Below are 15,473 nucleotides of genomic sequence, written 5' to 3'. Positions count from 1 at the left end.
TGGCTTTTGCCTGTTCTCCACCAAAACGCACTTAAGTGTACCGTACTGAGGGGAAAGGGGCGTGCCAACACTCAGGCTGCCTGAGTGTGATTTTGCTGCTTTTTACACCACACTTAAGGGCACTGCCAGCTGATGGGACAAACGCGCGTTTAAATGCGAAAATGCGTTAAAGAGAGCGCCTACTTAACTTTCAAAATTTATTTTGAGGTTTCTTTACTAAAATTAATAACGAAATGGACTCGGACGACGAGGTTATAAGAACTTTTTAAAATTTTTTTGTTAAAAGGGGGATGATATTAGATAATTTTTTGTATTATATTTTAATAATTAATTAATTTATTTTTATTTATTAATTTTATTGGATTTTTATTTCAATTTATGTTTAAATTTTTAAAAGGCAGTAGCTGGCGGAGCTGGCCGCAATTAATGCTTTTCTTATGGACCCCCGCTTCCGCCAGCTATTATAGCGCTTTAGCGGTGTTGTGGAGCAGACCTATTACCGATAATTAAAAATTAAGCTAATACAAGTTTAATAAATAAATTCGATTTTCAATAATAAATATAATTAATAATTAATATAGTTATGTTAATAGTTTATAATGGAGGTCAGCAGTAAGATTTATTTTATAAAGGTGTAAGAATAAATTTAATTAAGTATCAAAAATAAATTATTAAACAAATTTTCTAAAAAATTTAAAAGAACCCCCAAAATCCACAAAATGTTGGCTGCGTGTGCCGCGATTATACGCGATTGTTATTGTACACAAGTGATGAGAGCGCATGCTCAACGCACTCAGGATCGCTCAAAAGTATCCTGAGTGTATTTCTCTCCCTAAGGGCGATGGCGTACGTCTACACTATGCACTCAGTGTGATTTCACACTGAGGGGGCAGCACTTAAGTGTAGTGGAGACGAGGCATTTAGTAGCCAATGAGAACGTGTATCGCCGAAAGGATGGTGGGGATGATTTGAAAGCTAGCGGGTAATGTAGCTCATTTCTCTCTCTACATTGTATAATTATTTTTCTTTCGAGTAATACGAATAATAAATAAATAATTTGCAAAGTTGTAAAATTTTTTGTGATTTGCATTAAATTTATTTAGCTGTAAATAAATGCAGGTGGTGTATGAATGGTATTCTTCTAACGCTACTCCCGCAGCGCATATATGTTGTACGTAAACGCGTAATTAAAGAATAAATTATTATCTCCATTGCATTGTATTATCCATTAATTCGATTGATTTATTAAGCATAATAGCGTTTAATAAATTAAATGTAAAATGAATGTAAGCAAGTTTCGTGGTATCAGCACACTTTTATGTTGGGCCATGGTAAAATTATTGAAATTATTCTCCACTAAATTCATGATGTCATTTTTTATATAATTTTTGTAATTTTCATTTATAATTTATTTTTTTGATGATGTATCTTGATATAGGCAGAGATTGCCCTGTGGTACACCAATAAACTGAATTTGCAACTATAATCGCTTAGGGTATTCATAAATCATCCCCCTACATATATCATCATGTACTTGTATCTATTAAAAATGGAATTGTACTTAAAAAAAAAAACTCGGTTGCAAGCGAATAAAAATTAAAAGGAATAAAAAATGTAAAAATAACAAGCAAATATTTTAGATTTTTTTTTAATAACAGTTAAGCCATAAAGCATTTTTTAAAGATATTAAATTACTTATTGGCACCACTTCCCCAACCCCATAACCCTTTAACAAAGCCAGAAATTCCTGCTCCTTGTTGCTGCTTCTGCTCCAGCTTGTCTTCCAGGGAGGGAAATTCTACGTGATTGAAAGCCAAATCAAAGAAAAGGGGTTTGCAAGGAATTGGCTCAAATTCAGGAGGCAGCTTGAAAACGTTTGGTTGCTTTGTCGTCAGGGCTGGGTCCTCACAATAATCATTAAGACGCTCAGCCAATGGCTAAAAAAGAAAATTATGCTAATATGATAAAAAGTTGAGAAAATGGAAATTTTACCTTTTTCTGTTTGATGTAAGTTTTTGTGGACGTTTCAGCTTGTTCGTCTTCACTGAGAACGCTGTTAGCATGTACAGAAAACTTCTGGCCCTCAATGTTGGTTTTGAGCTGCTTCAGCTGAGCAGCCAGAGTGTCGGGTGGCTGCAGCTTCAGAGACTGGCCGAGATACTCTTCAGCTCTGTGGAGAAGTGCAATGGCTTCCTTCCAGCGTTTCAAGCCGACAAGAGTTTGGGCCATGTAATAGCATCTGCGTATTGAAAAAGAAAAAAATAATAGAATGAACATCAAAATCTCTACATTATATCTTATCTTTCTTACCTGAATGCTCGGTATCCTTTGATCTGGGAATCAATCTCCTTCTGGAACTTCTGGTCCTCTTCAAATCCAGCCAATGACTGAAGCTCAGTCACATTCTGGAGGATAATTTCATACAGCCGAATTAAATCTTGGGGCTTGGATTTCTTTCCTTCCACATTCTGCAAATAATTCCCAGTAATTTAAGTACAGTTGATTTCACTATTCTTTTTTTTTTTGTAATTACCTCAGGATCCATATTCTGTTTGGTGCTCTCGACCATCAGCAAGTTCCTTTCCATGTTTCTTGTCAAACGAATATAAACGAGGTAAGAGAGAAGGTAGTGCTGGGATGATACTGGGCCACTTTGGGCCTGGCAGCGAATTTTGTAATTCTGTCGGGAAAAATTATTATCCGATTTAAAAAATTCATCCTCTTAACAAACCGGATCATTCTTCAGCTCGTCCTTGACAGCAGCGATGGCATCCTTACAGTCCATAAGCAGATTCTCAATTAAAGTTATCTTTGCCTGGTTGTCGGCAGCTCTTTCGAGACTTTCCTTTAGTTCCTGGTCAGCTGCGAGGAACGGACGTACCTTGTCTGGCTTCACAGGCACCGATCGGCCACGCCACTGCACCTCTGACAATTCCTGAGACCTCTTGTCTCTAGTCTGAGCAATCAAAGTCTAAATTTGGAGGGGAAAAATTAGTTCATTCAGTTAGATGGTTAAATATTTCAACACACATCCACATCAGCCAACAAATCACCCAGACCAGTTCCACGCATCTTCAAAAGGTCGTTTATGGCGGATTCATCACCAACATTGTAAGCACAGTAGCGTAAACTGGGGGAGAGCTCCTCGACTCTCTGCTTGTAAATAATCTGCTCATCCTCTGGCAAAGCAGCTGCCAGCTTTTCGTAAACCATCCTGAATTTGAAGGTATTTAATTTAAAAAAATCAAACTTAAATATCAAACATACTGGGCCTTCTTAAGGTTCTCCATTGCTGGTTTCCACATGTGCAACTCAAAGTGCAGGGAGCCATGAATCCAAGCAACATAGGCCTGAGCCTCTAATTTAGTTCGAGCATCACATTTATCCCCCTGATGAAATTGAAAAAGATAATTTGAACGTCTTATTTGTATTTAATTAATATAAATAAACCTGGCAGAGAGTTTCAAGCTGCAAGGCATAAGTAGAAGCCTTACGAAGGCGACCAATCAGGTGGAACTTTTTGCGAGGCTCAGTGTTGGACTCTTGGCGTAGCTGCATGGCAAAACTCCAAGCTCTTTCAGCCAGCATCAGAGGAATGTACAACCACCTAACAGATTTTAATCAATTACACAGCACAAAAATTAGCTTTAAAAATACTTTTCTTCGGTGACCATTTCCTCCGTCACATCCTTCTTCCGAAAATGTCTCCGGTCTCCTTGAGGAATGTGCAGAGCTTTCCTCAAACGTTTGATTTTACGAGTGCAGTAGCCACTAGAAAAATTTTTTCATTTAAAATTTACGAATTCAAAACTAATTATACTGTTGTACTGTAATACGAAAAAAATTACCGATAACGCTGGTAGTCTCCATGGCGCAATCCATGTTGTTGCTGAGCGTCTTTGATTATTCGCAAAACTGTTCAATTTTTATCAGGAAAATATGCGTGAAAATATTTGATGAAAAAAAATAGAATAAATACACTGGAGTTGGATTCATCATTATAAATTGAAATTCATGTTTGATATCTTTGATTATGATGTGTGCATATGGCATGGTCGCCTGAATTATACTGAATAAAGGATACTCTCTAGCGTGCAGATCTTGATTGGCTGGTTTTCATCCTGCAGCTCGACTTCTTCAGTCGGCTGCTCTGCCTTTTCGGGTTCATCAGACACCATAATAAGTTTGTTTTTTTCAAAATTTCCAAAAAGTATTGCTATTGTATGTTTATGTATTAAAAAAGTTGCAGCTGGGTGACGTGACGTGCCTTCAAAAAACACTGCTGCCAACGGTGCCCACCAAATAAACTCCAGTCAGGATTGGCTATTACCCCACTTCCCATATAACTTCTCCACCAATCATGAGCTTATAACTTTCTAATTTTCGTTGCAGCAACCGGCTGAACCGGCACCCAAAACGAGTTGAGCTTGAGCGAGGAAAAGGAAAAATTTCCAGTTTCGATTCGAAATTCGACTTTGTTGATGTGTTGATGATACATGATCAGCCCGTCATATCTCTCATTGGAGAATCGTTGATCACTAAGAGCTTCTCGCTCCTCCGTAGGTGGCACTGTCGGCGGAATTTGAGAATACGACTCTACGGTGCTGCCCCCAAGCGTTGCATGGCTTAATGCATGGCGATCGGCATTTCGTTTTGTGCGAATGCAATGTTTTTTAAGAACGCGTTGGTATTAATTATTCAAAATTTCAGTGTTGATAGATAATTAAACTATGTATTTTTTGATATGCTAGTTTTAAATTAATTTTGACTAGGAGTGGAGTTATTAACGTTTCCGCGAGAATTTTGTTTTTTTAATTTTAAAAATAGAGAACAATTTTAAATAATATAAATATTTACAGAAACATGTTGCCAATTAAATTTTCTACAATTTCATTCATAACCTCAATGACGTCAGAATTTTTTTTACTGAAGTAAAAAAGGTTCAAAAATAAAATATAATTTTTTTATATAGAAATAAAATTTTTATAATTTTTTCAAGATAGCCAATCGATTTGAAATTTAATTTTAATCTTAAGTCTAAATTTTCATTTAAAAATATTCAGCCGTTTTAAAATTAGAAAATAATATTTGATGGCATCTCAAACTGCTGACGAAGACGAGTGGCGGCGTCAGAGCGCTTTCGAAGAAGCAAGTTGCAGCTTAAAAACGGTTGAATATTTTCCTATGAGAATTTAGGTTTAAAATCAAAATTAAATTTCCAATCGATTGGCTATCTTGAAAACATTCTAAAAATTTTATTTCTATGTAAAAAAATTATATTTTATTTTTGAACCTTTTTTACGTAAGTAAAAAAAATTTTGACGTCATTAAGCTTATGAAAGGAATTGTAGAAAATTTAATTGGCAACATTTTTCTGTTAATATTTATATTATTTGAAATTTTTCTCTATTTTTAAAATTAATAAATCAAAATTCTCGCGGAAACGTTAATAACTCCGCTCCTATTCAAAATTAATTTAAAACTAGAATATCAAAAAATACATAGTTTAATTATCTATCAACGCTGAAATTTTGAATACTTTGAATTAACGCGTTCTTAAAACAAATTGTATTCGCGGAATTGTCTATCAAAACGAGCGGTTCTCGCCCGACGGAGGTGCCAGCGAAATCTGATCAACAGCGCCGCGTATGGAGGGGCGACGCACTATTTGGAGGTTTTTGGCCGTTTTCAACCAACCACATTTCACAGCAGGAGAGATCTGACGGGCAATTTGTTTTAGAATAATTTGTTATAGAACGCGTTAATTCAAAGTATTCAAAATTTCAGCGTTGATAGATAATTAAACTATGTATTTTTTGATATTCTAGTTTTAAATTAATTTTGAATAGGAGCGGAGTTATTAACGTTTCCGCGAGAATTTTGATTTATTAATTTTAAAAATAGAGAAAAATTTCAAATAATATAAATATTAACAGAAAAATGTTGCCAATTAAATTTTCTACAATTCCTTTCATAAGCTTAATGACGTCAAAATTTTTTTTACTTACGTAAAAAAGGTTCAAAAATAAAATATAATTTTTTTACATAGAAATAAAATTTTTAGAATGTTTTCAAGATAGCCAATCGATTGGAAATTTAATTTTGATTTTAAACCTAAATTCTCATAGGAAAATATTCAACCGTTTTTAAGCTGCAACTTGCTTCTTCGAAAGCGCTCTGACGCCGCCACTCGTCTTCGTCAGCAGTTTGAGATGCCATCAAATATTATTTTCTAATTTTAAAACGGCTGAATATTTTTAAATGAAAATTTAGACTTAAGATTAAAATTAAATTTCAAATCGATTGGCTATCTTGAAAAAATTATAAAAATTTTATTTCTATATAAAAAAATTATATTTTATTTTTGAACCTTTTTTACTTCAGTAAAAAAAATTCTGACGTCATTGAGGTTATGAATGAAATTGTAGAAAATTTAATTGGCAACATGTTTCTGTAAATATTTATATTATTTAAAATTGTTCTCTATTTTTAAAATTAAAAAAACAAAATTCTCGCGGAAACGTTAATAACTCCACTCCTAGTCAAAATTAATTTAAAACTAGCATATCAAAAAATACATAGTTTAATTATCTATCAACACTGAAATTTTGAATAATTAATACCAACGCGTTCTTAAAAAACATTGCATTCGCACAAAACGAAATGCCGATCGCCATGCATTAAGCCATGCAACGCTTGGGGGCAGCACCGTAGAGTCGTATTCTCAAATTCCGCCGACAGTGCCACCTACGGAGGAGCGAGAAGCTCTTAGTGATCAACGATTCTCCAATGAGAGATATGACGGGCTGTACATGATTGAGAAGAGTGAAAAGGCGCTAGTGTTTGGTTAGTTTGGTATGGCTCTCTACTAGTCTCCTAATAAATCCATGGGCGGTGATAACACTCATTCAGGTGCGGTAACCATCGAAAGGAGACAAAAGACAAGACAATTTATTTTGTTGTGACTTCAGCCACAGCCAGTTCAGCCTAGCCTAGCTTTTTTGAAACTGAACAAGACAGCATCAAAGCAGAGTAAATCAACATACAACGTAGTCAGTAAATTTATTTTTTTCTTATTTTGTCGAATTATTGATGTTTTTATTGAAGCAGAGTCGCATTTATAGTGTGGCGTTCCTTCCATTGTACAAAATAGCCCAAAGCTAAAAGTAAAATCCTGCTCAAAAGCGGCTCAAAAGAAAAAAAATCATATTATCCAAGTCCATTTTACTTAACACTTCTCTCATAAATCTCTGCTAAATTATTCTCTCTGTGTTAAGCAGGTGAAACCATGGCATTCAAGAGTCAAATAAGCGATGTCGTCAATCAACTCTATGACATTGGAGGACTGAAATTTGGCGATTTCGTGATTAAAAGTGGACGCAGATCACCAATTTATGTTGACTTACGGGTGATCATTTCCCATCCAAAACTCATGGTTTGTTTTTTCACTTGTGTTTATGTTCACACAGAAACGTGCATTGTATAAATTGTTTCAAAATCACGCGTTTTTATTTAATTCTATTCTTTAGAATGAGATCTCCAAGCTGATGTGGGACTTTGCTTCGTCCAATATTCAGAAGTGTGACTCATTGTGTGGCGTGCCTTACACAGCCCTACCGATAGCAACTCTGATTTCTGCTAGGCAAGAAATTCCAATGCTAATCAGGCGCAAAGAGGCCAAAGGTTATGGCACCAAGAAGCTCATCGAGGGAGATATCAACGCTGGGGAATCGTGTGTCATAATTGAAGATGTCGTCACTACTGGTTCAAGTGTTTTGGAGACAGTGGCTGTAATTTATATTAAATATATAAAAAAAAAAATATAAATATATTTTGTCACAAATTCAATAGGATCTTAGAAAAGAAGGACTGGTGGTGACTGATGCCATAGTAATTGTTGACCGAGAGCAAGGTGGTCCCAAAAATCTGGAAAAGGAAGGAATTAATTGCCACAGTGTGTGCACGTTGATGCAGGTAAGAATTAAATTTTTGCAATCTTCAACAAAAATTCAATTAACCTGTTTTGTATACTCTCAAAGATGATGGACATTTTAAAAGCGAGTGGTAAAGTTGACGACTTAATGTTGGAAAAAGTTCAAGCCTACTTGCAAGACAACAATGACAGTACTCCAGTTTATCCAGGTATCTTTTTTATTCCCAGTATTTGAAAAATGATGACTTAACTTTTATAGTTACCAAAGTGAACAAACGGACCATCTCCTTTGAGACCAGAGCAGAAAAGGCTCCCTGCGAAGTGTCGAAAAATCTTCTTCAATTGATGGCCCGCAAAAGGTCCAATCTCTGTGTTGCTGCTGATGTTGGCAGTGCAAGCGATTTGTTGGAAATAGCCAAACAAGTTGGACCGTATATTTGTGTCCTGAAGACTCACGCTGATGTTACTGCCAACTTCACTCAAGATGTAGCAGACGACCTCATTTTGCTGGCTCAGCAAATGGACTTCATGATTCTGGAAGACAGGTAGCCCATTTTTCAATTAAATTTTACGTTTCTAATTAACTGAATAAACAGGAAATTCGCTGACATTGGTAACACTGTTGCCAAGCAATATAGTGGTGGGTATTTTGATATCTCCCGCTGGGCCGATCTTGTGACCGTCCACTCCCTACCTGGAGAGGGAGTTTTGCAAGCGATTCAGGGGGAGAGCGAAAAACTAGGCGCACCTAGGGGTTGCTTCTTGCTTGCCGAGATGAGCAGTGAAGGAAACCTAATAACTATGGAATATATTAAAGGTAAATCTATCATTTTGCATTTCAGCATGAAAAATAAACATTAATTTCAGGGACAACCCAGATGGCTACAAAATACCCCAAGATCGTGGCTGGCCTAGTGTGCCAGTCATTGCTCCTTGCCGACCAAGTTGGATTGGTGCAGCTCACCCCTGGTGTTCGAAGAGGAGAGGTCAAAGAAGATGGCCTGGGCCAGCAATGGGTAACCCCAGAAGAGGCCGTAATTGATAAAGGTGGTGACGTGATAGTCGTTGGACGTGGAGTAACAGCTGCTAAAAATCCTGCTGTTGAAGCCAAACTTTATAGAGATGATCTTTGGGCTGCTTATGAAAAAAGGATTTTGGCTTAATACACTGGATATGAATTATCAATGGTGGCAGGGTATTAATTTGGTGTGTAATCTCAGTATCTGACATCTGACCAAAATTATTATTTCTAGCAAAGAAATCAAGCCATTCCAAGATATAATGAACTAGTTCCTAACATTCGAAGATTTGTATTTTCACTTTCTATACGTACATATCAACTATCACGACAATATAAAAATTTTTGTAAGGCAATGGTTTTATTTTAATTCAGTCAGTATACAACTTAATTTTTATTACATTATGGTACAATTGATCAATTAATTCTTCATTATCCTTTTTATTAATTTTAAATTGAATAATTTGTATTATTACGATAAACATTTGCATAATTTGGTAAATATATTGTCAATTACTGTTCTAACAGAATGTTCTCACATTCTCCCTCTGAAAGGTCATTTTGACCTTCATAAGCTTCATCATCACTTTCATTGTCGTCATCCTCCTCTTCACCACTTGAACACTCTACTATTGCTACATCTGGATCCAAAGTCAAATATTCTCCGTATTTTACTCTACTATCATCACTCTCCCTCTGATTTGAAGTGGATGGTTGCACATTCATTGTTCCCAAAATCATATCAAGGTCTGGCAAATTATTTTCTGCCACTTGGTCTTGAGGGTTCTCTTGTTCCTCGGGTAGCTCAATTTTTAAATTCTCACTCTGCATCTTATCTCGGACTGCTGACCTAATGGCCATCTCCTGCAGAGCCAGTTTATTCAACTCATCTTTGCAGCAAATGATCATAGGGAATAAGAGGTTGATTGAGCCTTTCACCTCTCGAAGATGTTCCTGAATGAGTCGCTGCTGTGCTTTGCTATCCATTTCTGCAGATTAAATTCTGGAAATTGATGTTAACTTAATAATAGGCTGGTAATTACAAATTAATCTTAAATCATCACTTACTTGGGTTAGTCAAAAGATTTTTTCAAAAACAGGATTTTAGCCCAAAATAATAATTAACTTGATGAATTATCACGTTTGTTTTTGTTTTCAAAAATTTGTCTGTGGCACTGGGACAGAAAACCAATCGGCAATCAGAAAACAGACTAGGGAGGGGTAGGGGGAGTCAAGAAGGGGGAGGTCAACCAGTGTTGCCAACGTAACAACTGCTAGACCTGGGCCCCCACCCTCCCAAAAAGTCGCCTGAAGGTGGTGGTAGGGTATAATGTTTCCAAAAATCATTAATGGAGTGAATAATATTTTGTACATCCTTGAATGTGGAAATCAATACATTGAAAACTTCAGAATTATATTTATAAACCAAGATTAATTTATTTAAGCCTTGACTGCAAAAACACGGGTAGGGTATCTGCGGAGCTTGCAAATTTGCTTCTTCGTCTTCAGCTTCAACTCGTGCTTGGTCAGGGCGCGGCGCATAGCGCGAGTTTTCTTTGACCTCAAGTCCAGGGGCTTGTATTTGCGGTCCTGCAATTTTAAAATGAAATGCGATGAAATTTATAAAAATGATCAATGCTTCTGCTCAATAGTGTTACCTTGTACAATTTCCGCAAGTTCTCCTTTTGCTTCTGGTGCATAACAATGTACACGCGGGCAATAGCTTTGCGGACCACACGGCTGAAAGAACAAATTATTTTAATTAATACTCTCTATCAAAGTTCCGTTACTCTAATTCCATTTTTTTTTAAATCTCAGATTAAACAGAAAAAGTTTCATCAAAATTATTACAGACGCAAATTACCCAAATTTCTAATCATCATTTAGTAATTCGAATTAAGTTTTCATAGCTTATTATAACGTTTGATAAATAAATTACATTTTGGAAAGTTTGGAAGCAGCTCCTCCAGTAACTTTGGCCACTCGCAAGTTGGTGAGTTCTGTCTTCAGCTCTTCCAACTGCTTCAGCAGTTCCTTCTTCTCCTTTGTTCGGAGCTCCGAGCACTTAACCTTGCCCTAAAATTTAAATTAAAGAAAGATTTAAGCATGAATTATATAGAATTAAAAATGAAAGAACTAAAATTCAGAAATCAATTTGAAAAATTGATTTCACAGCTCAACATAACATATTATTGTATTTTGCTTAAATTAATGAGTTATAATTGGAATTTAGATGGCATCATTAGGGGTCTTTCAGCAAGGATTTCAGGTAAATATCATAAACTAAACTCTATCGAAAGACTGTCATTGACAAGTCAGAAAAATATTTCAATCAAAAACACTGCCATAACAAGAAAAATGGACGATGGCGGCCTGCGGCATGGTACAGTTTGCTTACCTTTATTGCCATTTACAAGGCCAAACCATGTTATGTACAGATTAATTTTGTTAAATAATGTAAAAATCTAGTTGCTTAACAAATTGTGATAGTAATTATCCATTGAAATACTTTCTTACCATGATTTATTTGTCTAAATAGATGACCACGCCGTAAAACTCGACACGCGTCTACTTCAGGATGGGCATGTGGTCGAAAAACTTACGAAATTGTACGGAAGAGGCGCTGTGAATTTATACAGGGCGGCCAACGACATAAATATTTTCACAAAATGATTTACTTAAAAAGAAAGAACTTCAGATTTGTTCAAAAAGTGCTTTTTTTTTGTTGAAAACATTTTTTTAAGAAATGTGATCGTATTTTCAACGTTTACGTTTGTTATTGTTACATTGTTTCTTTTATAGCAGGCGCTCCATTGAAGGTTGCTAGGCAACCAGTTACGATACGAGATACGAGATGGCGGAGGGCGGTGGGGGGACAACAGTTGACTCTCGCCCGGCGAACTCTTGTTCCATCGAAAATAAAAGCGAATTTTTCGCAAATTTGGAATTTATTGTGTGGCTTTGATCTGAAAATGCCATCGGGAGGGTCGTGCAGCCCTACTGCCGCAACGACGACTTCCGGAAATTTCCATTCGTGCGATCACACCCGAATTTGGTGAATTAAACGAGGTTCGTAACTGAAGGTCAGGGCCTTTCTCCAAATTGTTTGCTAAAACAACGCGCTTTTTCAGGTTCACCATGTCCCTCAACTTCCCGACGTACACCGCCAACTTCGGCGGGCACCACCAGTTGCACCAACAAGTGATAAAGTCTTCGCAGCAGACGGACTATGCAACCAACAACACTCCAAGCATGTTGACTGAGATGACCAGCAAGTACCCTGTGGACGAGTCTGACGACCTGGTCGACAGCAAGTACATGACCTCCGAACTAACCCACACCGTCTACCTGGAGGGCCCCAACACTCCTAATAGACAATACTCGATGATGAATGAAGACGCTGATGAACAGAACAAAAACCAGTTGAGGTCTCAACAGGACTCAAGAACTAGCAACTCGGGCAACAACTCTTCCGTTACCTGGCAGGGGCTAGTCACCCCTGGTGTTGCAGACTACTTGGCCAGGTTGCCCATTGGACTGCATCACTTTTTGAAACTGTCCACAGATGGAGGTGGATCGACGAGAGACGTGGGACAGGTTTTAAACCAGCAAGGATCCGTCAAGAAAAAAGGCAGTGCCAAGAGCAAGGTGCAGGTCAAGCAGCAGCAACAGTTCCGGCCGAAGGTGGAAAAAAGCAAAAGCTTCGAAATTCGCCTGACCACTGCCTTGGACGGGTCAACCCTTTTCTGCTGTCCAGAGTGCCAATTGGCCTATCCAGAGAAAGAACTGCTGGAGAGGCACATCCAATCCCATAAGCTGGACCGAAAGTTTGTCTGTGACATTTGTGGCGCTGGCCTTAAGAGAAAGGACCACCTAACAAGGCACAAGCAAAGCCACAACGCGGACAGACCGTATGTCTGCAATATTTGTATGAAGGCCTTCAAACGCAAAGAGCACCTTAATCTGCATTTTGTCATGCACTCTGGAGAAAAAACGCACATATGCCCTGAGTGTGGGAAAGGCTTTTACTGCAAGGATCATCTGGACAGGCACAAACAGGGACACAACCCAGACAGGCCTTACGTGTGTGCCGTTTGCATGAAGGTGAAGTGCAAATAATAAAGACAAAAATTTAAAACATACAATTTTAACATAATATTTATTATTTTTCTAGGGATTCAAAAGAAATGAGCACCTTGCTCGACATTCAATAATTCATTCTGGAGAGAAGTCTCAGGTGTGCCCCGAGTGCGGGAAATCCTTCTACCGAAAAGACCACCTCCGGAAGCACCTGCGTTCTCACGTGGCCAAAAGAGTCAAGACCGAACAGAGTCCACCGACACCGAACCAGGCAACGGTGGCCTCACTGGCAGCCATGGTATCCATGGGCTCCACTCTGCAGAATGTCAACCTCGAAGGTGCCACGCTCTCGTTATTGTCGGCTCCAGTGTGACTTACGATCGACAATTGATCCCCCACTCATTTGTATTCTCACAGTCATTTGGTTGTGTCCAAAAACTTTTCTATTTGTAGATATTTTGTGAATGTACATTAATAAAGTATTGCCATACGCTTTTGAAGCAGTCGGAACGACTAATCCAACAAAGATGGGCATTTCACTCGGGAATATTTTCACAACTAAGAAAATTGTATCAATTTATTTTATTTGACTGATTTAAACAGTTACAGACTTTTAGTCCATAACAATAAATATTGAAGTGCAACTTTCAGCTACGCCAAAAAGTTTCTTCTTGTGCTACGCTACACATGCACACAAATAATTTTTTTGCAATTTTGCTTATTTTAGTTGCCTAAATTTATATAGATTTTTGTATATCCATACAAAACTACACACTGCTTCAAAATAATTGCTTTGCATCTAATGTTGAACAGCATTATTTTATTATCATCACTCTCTAGAAGGCTCCAAACTCCAAAATATATTGTTACATCTTATTACATGGCACTTGCTTTGGTAATTTATATAATTATGTTGTCCCGTTCAATAAGACTGGAGGACCATAAATTCATAGTGTTTATACATCTTTTTTCATCATGAGTACCTTCAGCCTTGGATGTTTTAATATTTAAAATGAATCAACTTTTTTATAAATAATGATAGGTATATTAAAAAAAATACTTTTAAATATTCCGCACAACCAAAAATCATGTGTATAGTAAAAACGTAACAAAAACGTCATGCAATTCTTATGATTCTTAAATTACTGTGAAAGCTTTTGAAAATGCTGCTTACTATGGGACGTTGTTATTTCCTAACTGTCTAGAAACTTCAGCTTTGACCCTTCTCGAAATATGACTTCTTGTGTGCTTTCTTAAATGGTCTTTCCGATAAAAGCCTTTATTGCACTCCGGACAAATGTGCCGTTTTTCGCCTGAATGTATGACAAAGTGCAGTGTTAGTTGCTCCTTTCGCTTGAAAGCTTTGCTGCAAATTGTGCAAACAAAAGGACGCTCAGGGTTGTGGCTCTGTTTATGCCTTGTCAGGTGGTCCTTACGCTTTAGCGCAGCACCGCAGATGTCGCACATAAAGCGCCGCTCCAACTTGTGACCTGACAGGTGCTGCTCCAGCAACTCCCTTTCGTGGTAACCCATTTGGCACTCCGGACAGCAGAATAGTCTAGTTCCATCAAGAGCGGTCGTTACTCTGATCTCTCCTGGTTTGGTACACTCTATTGCGTCTTTAGTGGCCACTCTTTTCTTTTTTCTTTTCTTGACCTAATATTTTTATTTTTAATTAGTTTATATTGGGGTTGAAAATTTTTATTGGACCTGATTTGTACAAATTTTTTCCGGCTGGTGAATTTTTTTAACAGTTGCATTTTCCAGTGGCGCAGAATATTTCAGAAGGTGGTGCAAACCAATTGGTAATGTGGAGCCAGGTGGCCGCAATGCGTTGTTAATATCTGCAACATCGGAACCAGTGGTGAGAGCACTACTTGTTGGCCACAAGGTAGGCATATGTGCTTGTTGATTGAAACAAGGTCCTTTTTGTACTTGGCACATTTGAGGCATTTGAATCTCTTGATTTAACTGCAAAAAATATGAGATTTGTAAATTAAAAATTCTTTTGCTAAAAAAAAACAATTAAAGTAAAACTTTATAATTAGAATTACTTGCGGAAAGTGGTTTATTGTGACTAGTGTTGCAATCTGACCATGGGACGTGTTGATTGGCACTGATACCAAAAGGTTTTGGTTGTTGTAATGAGGATCATCAGGATATTCACTGCCCTCAAGTGTGTTATTAGGGTTGATGTGTGAGATCTCATCGTTAGACAAATGTGCTATTGGCGGCAGGGTAGTTGGATAAGAACCTGAGACGGTTGCACTGTTCATGATCGCTTTATTAATGCTTCAACAAAATTAAAAATATGCTTGGAAAAAATATGGGTGTCCACCCTCCGCCAAGCAGGTGCCACAATAGAACGACTAAAATCACGTCTATTTTTTTCGGGGTGGATGAGGCGCCTCTGTTGGAGGGTGATGAAAACTATCAGGGGGT

At 37.4% G+C, this 15,473-nt stretch overlaps 6 protein-coding genes across 16 annotated transcripts; 2 read left to right on the top strand and 4 right to left on the bottom strand.

The window, feature by feature from the left end:
* Positions 1–1,624: 1,624 nt before the first annotated feature.
* LOC132197197 (signal recognition particle subunit SRP68) lies at positions 1,625–4,481 on the bottom strand. Its single transcript, XM_059620312.1, has 11 exons — positions 4,085–4,481; positions 3,849–3,915; positions 3,658–3,771; positions 3,451–3,607; positions 3,268–3,389; positions 3,031–3,214; positions 2,732–2,971; positions 2,534–2,680; positions 2,311–2,468; positions 1,993–2,239; positions 1,625–1,937 (listed from the first exon to the last, which is right to left on the bottom strand). The coding sequence occupies exons 1-11, from the start codon at positions 4,176–4,178 to the stop codon at positions 1,692–1,694; spliced, it is 1,776 nt and encodes a 591-aa protein (XP_059476295.1). The 5' UTR covers positions 4,179–4,481; the 3' UTR covers positions 1,625–1,691.
* A 2,334-nt stretch (positions 4,482–6,815) lies between these two features.
* On the top strand, positions 6,816–9,127 carry LOC132197198 (uridine 5'-monophosphate synthase). 10 transcript variants are annotated; one of them, XM_059620318.1, is made up of 9 exons: positions 6,825–6,912; positions 6,972–7,052; positions 7,281–7,435; positions 7,530–7,790; positions 7,852–7,974; positions 8,040–8,142; positions 8,193–8,478; positions 8,530–8,750; positions 8,801–9,127. In XM_059620318.1, the coding sequence occupies exons 3-9, from the start codon at positions 7,289–7,291 to the stop codon at positions 9,094–9,096; spliced, it is 1,437 nt and encodes a 478-aa protein (XP_059476301.1). In that variant the 5' UTR covers positions 6,825–6,912; positions 6,972–7,052; positions 7,281–7,288; the 3' UTR covers positions 9,097–9,127. The 10 variants fall into 10 exon arrangements, with proteins under 10 accessions (XP_059476306.1, XP_059476301.1, XP_059476304.1 ...); XM_059620321.1 differs by having other exon boundaries at positions 7,278–7,435; XM_059620322.1 differs by having other exon boundaries at positions 6,972–7,056.
* A 146-nt stretch (positions 9,128–9,273) lies between these two features.
* On the bottom strand, positions 9,274–10,178 carry LOC132197200 (uncharacterized). Of its 2 annotated transcripts, none has more exons than XM_059620325.1 (2): positions 10,020–10,167; positions 9,274–9,971 (listed from the first exon to the last, which is right to left on the bottom strand). In XM_059620325.1, exon 2 carries the CDS (start codon positions 9,936–9,938, stop codon positions 9,465–9,467), a length of 474 nt encoding a protein of 157 aa, XP_059476308.1. In that variant the 5' UTR covers positions 9,939–9,971; positions 10,020–10,167; the 3' UTR covers positions 9,274–9,464. The 2 variants fall into 2 exon arrangements, with proteins under 2 accessions (XP_059476308.1, XP_059476307.1); XM_059620324.1 differs by having other exon boundaries at positions 9,276–9,954; positions 10,020–10,178.
* A 185-nt stretch (positions 10,179–10,363) lies between these two features.
* Positions 10,364–11,622, bottom strand: LOC132196461 (large ribosomal subunit protein uL29). The gene is made up of 4 exons (XM_059619134.1): positions 11,469–11,622; positions 10,891–11,027; positions 10,610–10,691; positions 10,364–10,541 (listed from the first exon to the last, which is right to left on the bottom strand). The coding sequence occupies exons 1-4, from the start codon at positions 11,469–11,471 to the stop codon at positions 10,392–10,394; spliced, it is 372 nt and encodes a 123-aa protein (XP_059475117.1). The 5' UTR covers positions 11,472–11,622; the 3' UTR covers positions 10,364–10,391.
* A 178-nt stretch (positions 11,623–11,800) lies between these two features.
* On the top strand, positions 11,801–13,557 carry LOC132196459 (histone-lysine N-methyltransferase PRDM9-like). The gene is made up of 3 exons (XM_059619132.1): positions 11,801–12,020; positions 12,083–13,055; positions 13,126–13,557. The coding sequence occupies exons 2-3, from the start codon at positions 12,090–12,092 to the stop codon at positions 13,402–13,404; spliced, it is 1,245 nt and encodes a 414-aa protein (XP_059475115.1). The 5' UTR covers positions 11,801–12,020; positions 12,083–12,089; the 3' UTR covers positions 13,405–13,557.
* Positions 12,552–15,463, bottom strand: LOC132196460 (zinc finger protein 28 homolog). The gene is made up of 3 exons (XM_059619133.1): positions 15,086–15,463; positions 14,742–15,002; positions 12,552–14,687 (listed from the first exon to the last, which is right to left on the bottom strand). The coding sequence occupies exons 1-3, from the start codon at positions 15,305–15,307 to the stop codon at positions 14,205–14,207; spliced, it is 966 nt and encodes a 321-aa protein (XP_059475116.1). The 5' UTR covers positions 15,308–15,463; the 3' UTR covers positions 12,552–14,204.
* Positions 15,464–15,473: the final 10 nt, after the last annotated feature.

Source organism: Neocloeon triangulifer, unplaced genomic scaffold (assembly GCF_031216515.1).
Source record: "Neocloeon triangulifer isolate White Clay Creek 2 clone unplaced genomic scaffold, ASM3121651v1 ptg000012l, whole genome shotgun sequence".
Classification (NCBI taxonomy): Eukaryota; Metazoa; Arthropoda; class Insecta; order Ephemeroptera; family Baetidae; genus Neocloeon; species Neocloeon triangulifer.
Note: the sequence above shows the minus strand (reverse complement) of the source record. Positions and strands in the feature narration are given on the sequence as shown.

Coding starts and splice junctions, on each gene's coding strand:
- LOC132197200 (XM_059620324.1), bottom strand. CDS start 9,938: ATGGATAGCAAAGCACAGCAGCGACTCATTCAGGAACATCTTCGAGAG.
- LOC132197198 (XM_059620313.1), top strand. CDS start 6,888: ATGGGCGGTGATAACACTCATTCAGGTGCG. Junction 6,918..6,971: donor ATAACACTCATTCAGGTGCG/GTAACCATCGAA, acceptor TTGTGACTTCAG/CCACAGCCAGTTCAGCCTAG. Junction 8,143..8,192: donor CAGTACTCCAGTTTATCCAG/GTATCTTTTTTA, acceptor TAACTTTTATAG/TTACCAAAGTGAACAAACGG.
- LOC132196460 (XM_059619133.1), bottom strand. CDS start 15,307: ATGAACAGTGCAACCGTCTCAGGTTCTTATCCAACTACCCTGCCGCCA. Junction 15,003..15,085: donor CAATAAACCACTTTCCGCAA/GTAATTCTAATT, acceptor TATTTTTTGCAG/TTAAATCAAGAGATTCAAAT. Junction 14,688..14,741: donor AAAAAATTTGTACAAATCAG/GTCCAATAAAAA, acceptor TAAAAATATTAG/GTCAAGAAAAGAAAAAAGAA.
- LOC132197197 (XM_059620312.1), bottom strand. CDS start 4,178: ATGGTGTCTGATGAACCCGAAAAGGCAGAGCAGCCGACTGAAGAAGTC. Junction 2,469..2,533: donor AACAGAATATGGATCCTGAG/GTAATTACAAAA, acceptor AATTATTTGCAG/AATGTGGAAGGAAAGAAATC. Junction 2,240..2,310: donor AAAGGATACCGAGCATTCAG/GTAAGAAAGATA, acceptor TTCAATACGCAG/ATGCTATTACATGGCCCAAA.
- LOC132196459 (XM_059619132.1), top strand. CDS start 12,090: ATGTCCCTCAACTTCCCGACGTACACCGCCAACTTCGGCGGGCACCAC. Junction 13,056..13,125: donor TGTGTGCCGTTTGCATGAAG/GTGAAGTGCAAA, acceptor TTATTTTTCTAG/GGATTCAAAAGAAATGAGCA.
- LOC132196461 (XM_059619134.1), bottom strand. Junction 10,692..10,890: donor GCTTCCAAACTTTCCAAAAT/GTAATTTATTTA, acceptor TTGTTCTTTCAG/CCGTGTGGTCCGCAAAGCTA. Junction 10,542..10,609: donor ACTTGCGGAAATTGTACAAG/GTAACACTATTG, acceptor TTAAAATTGCAG/GACCGCAAATACAAGCCCCT.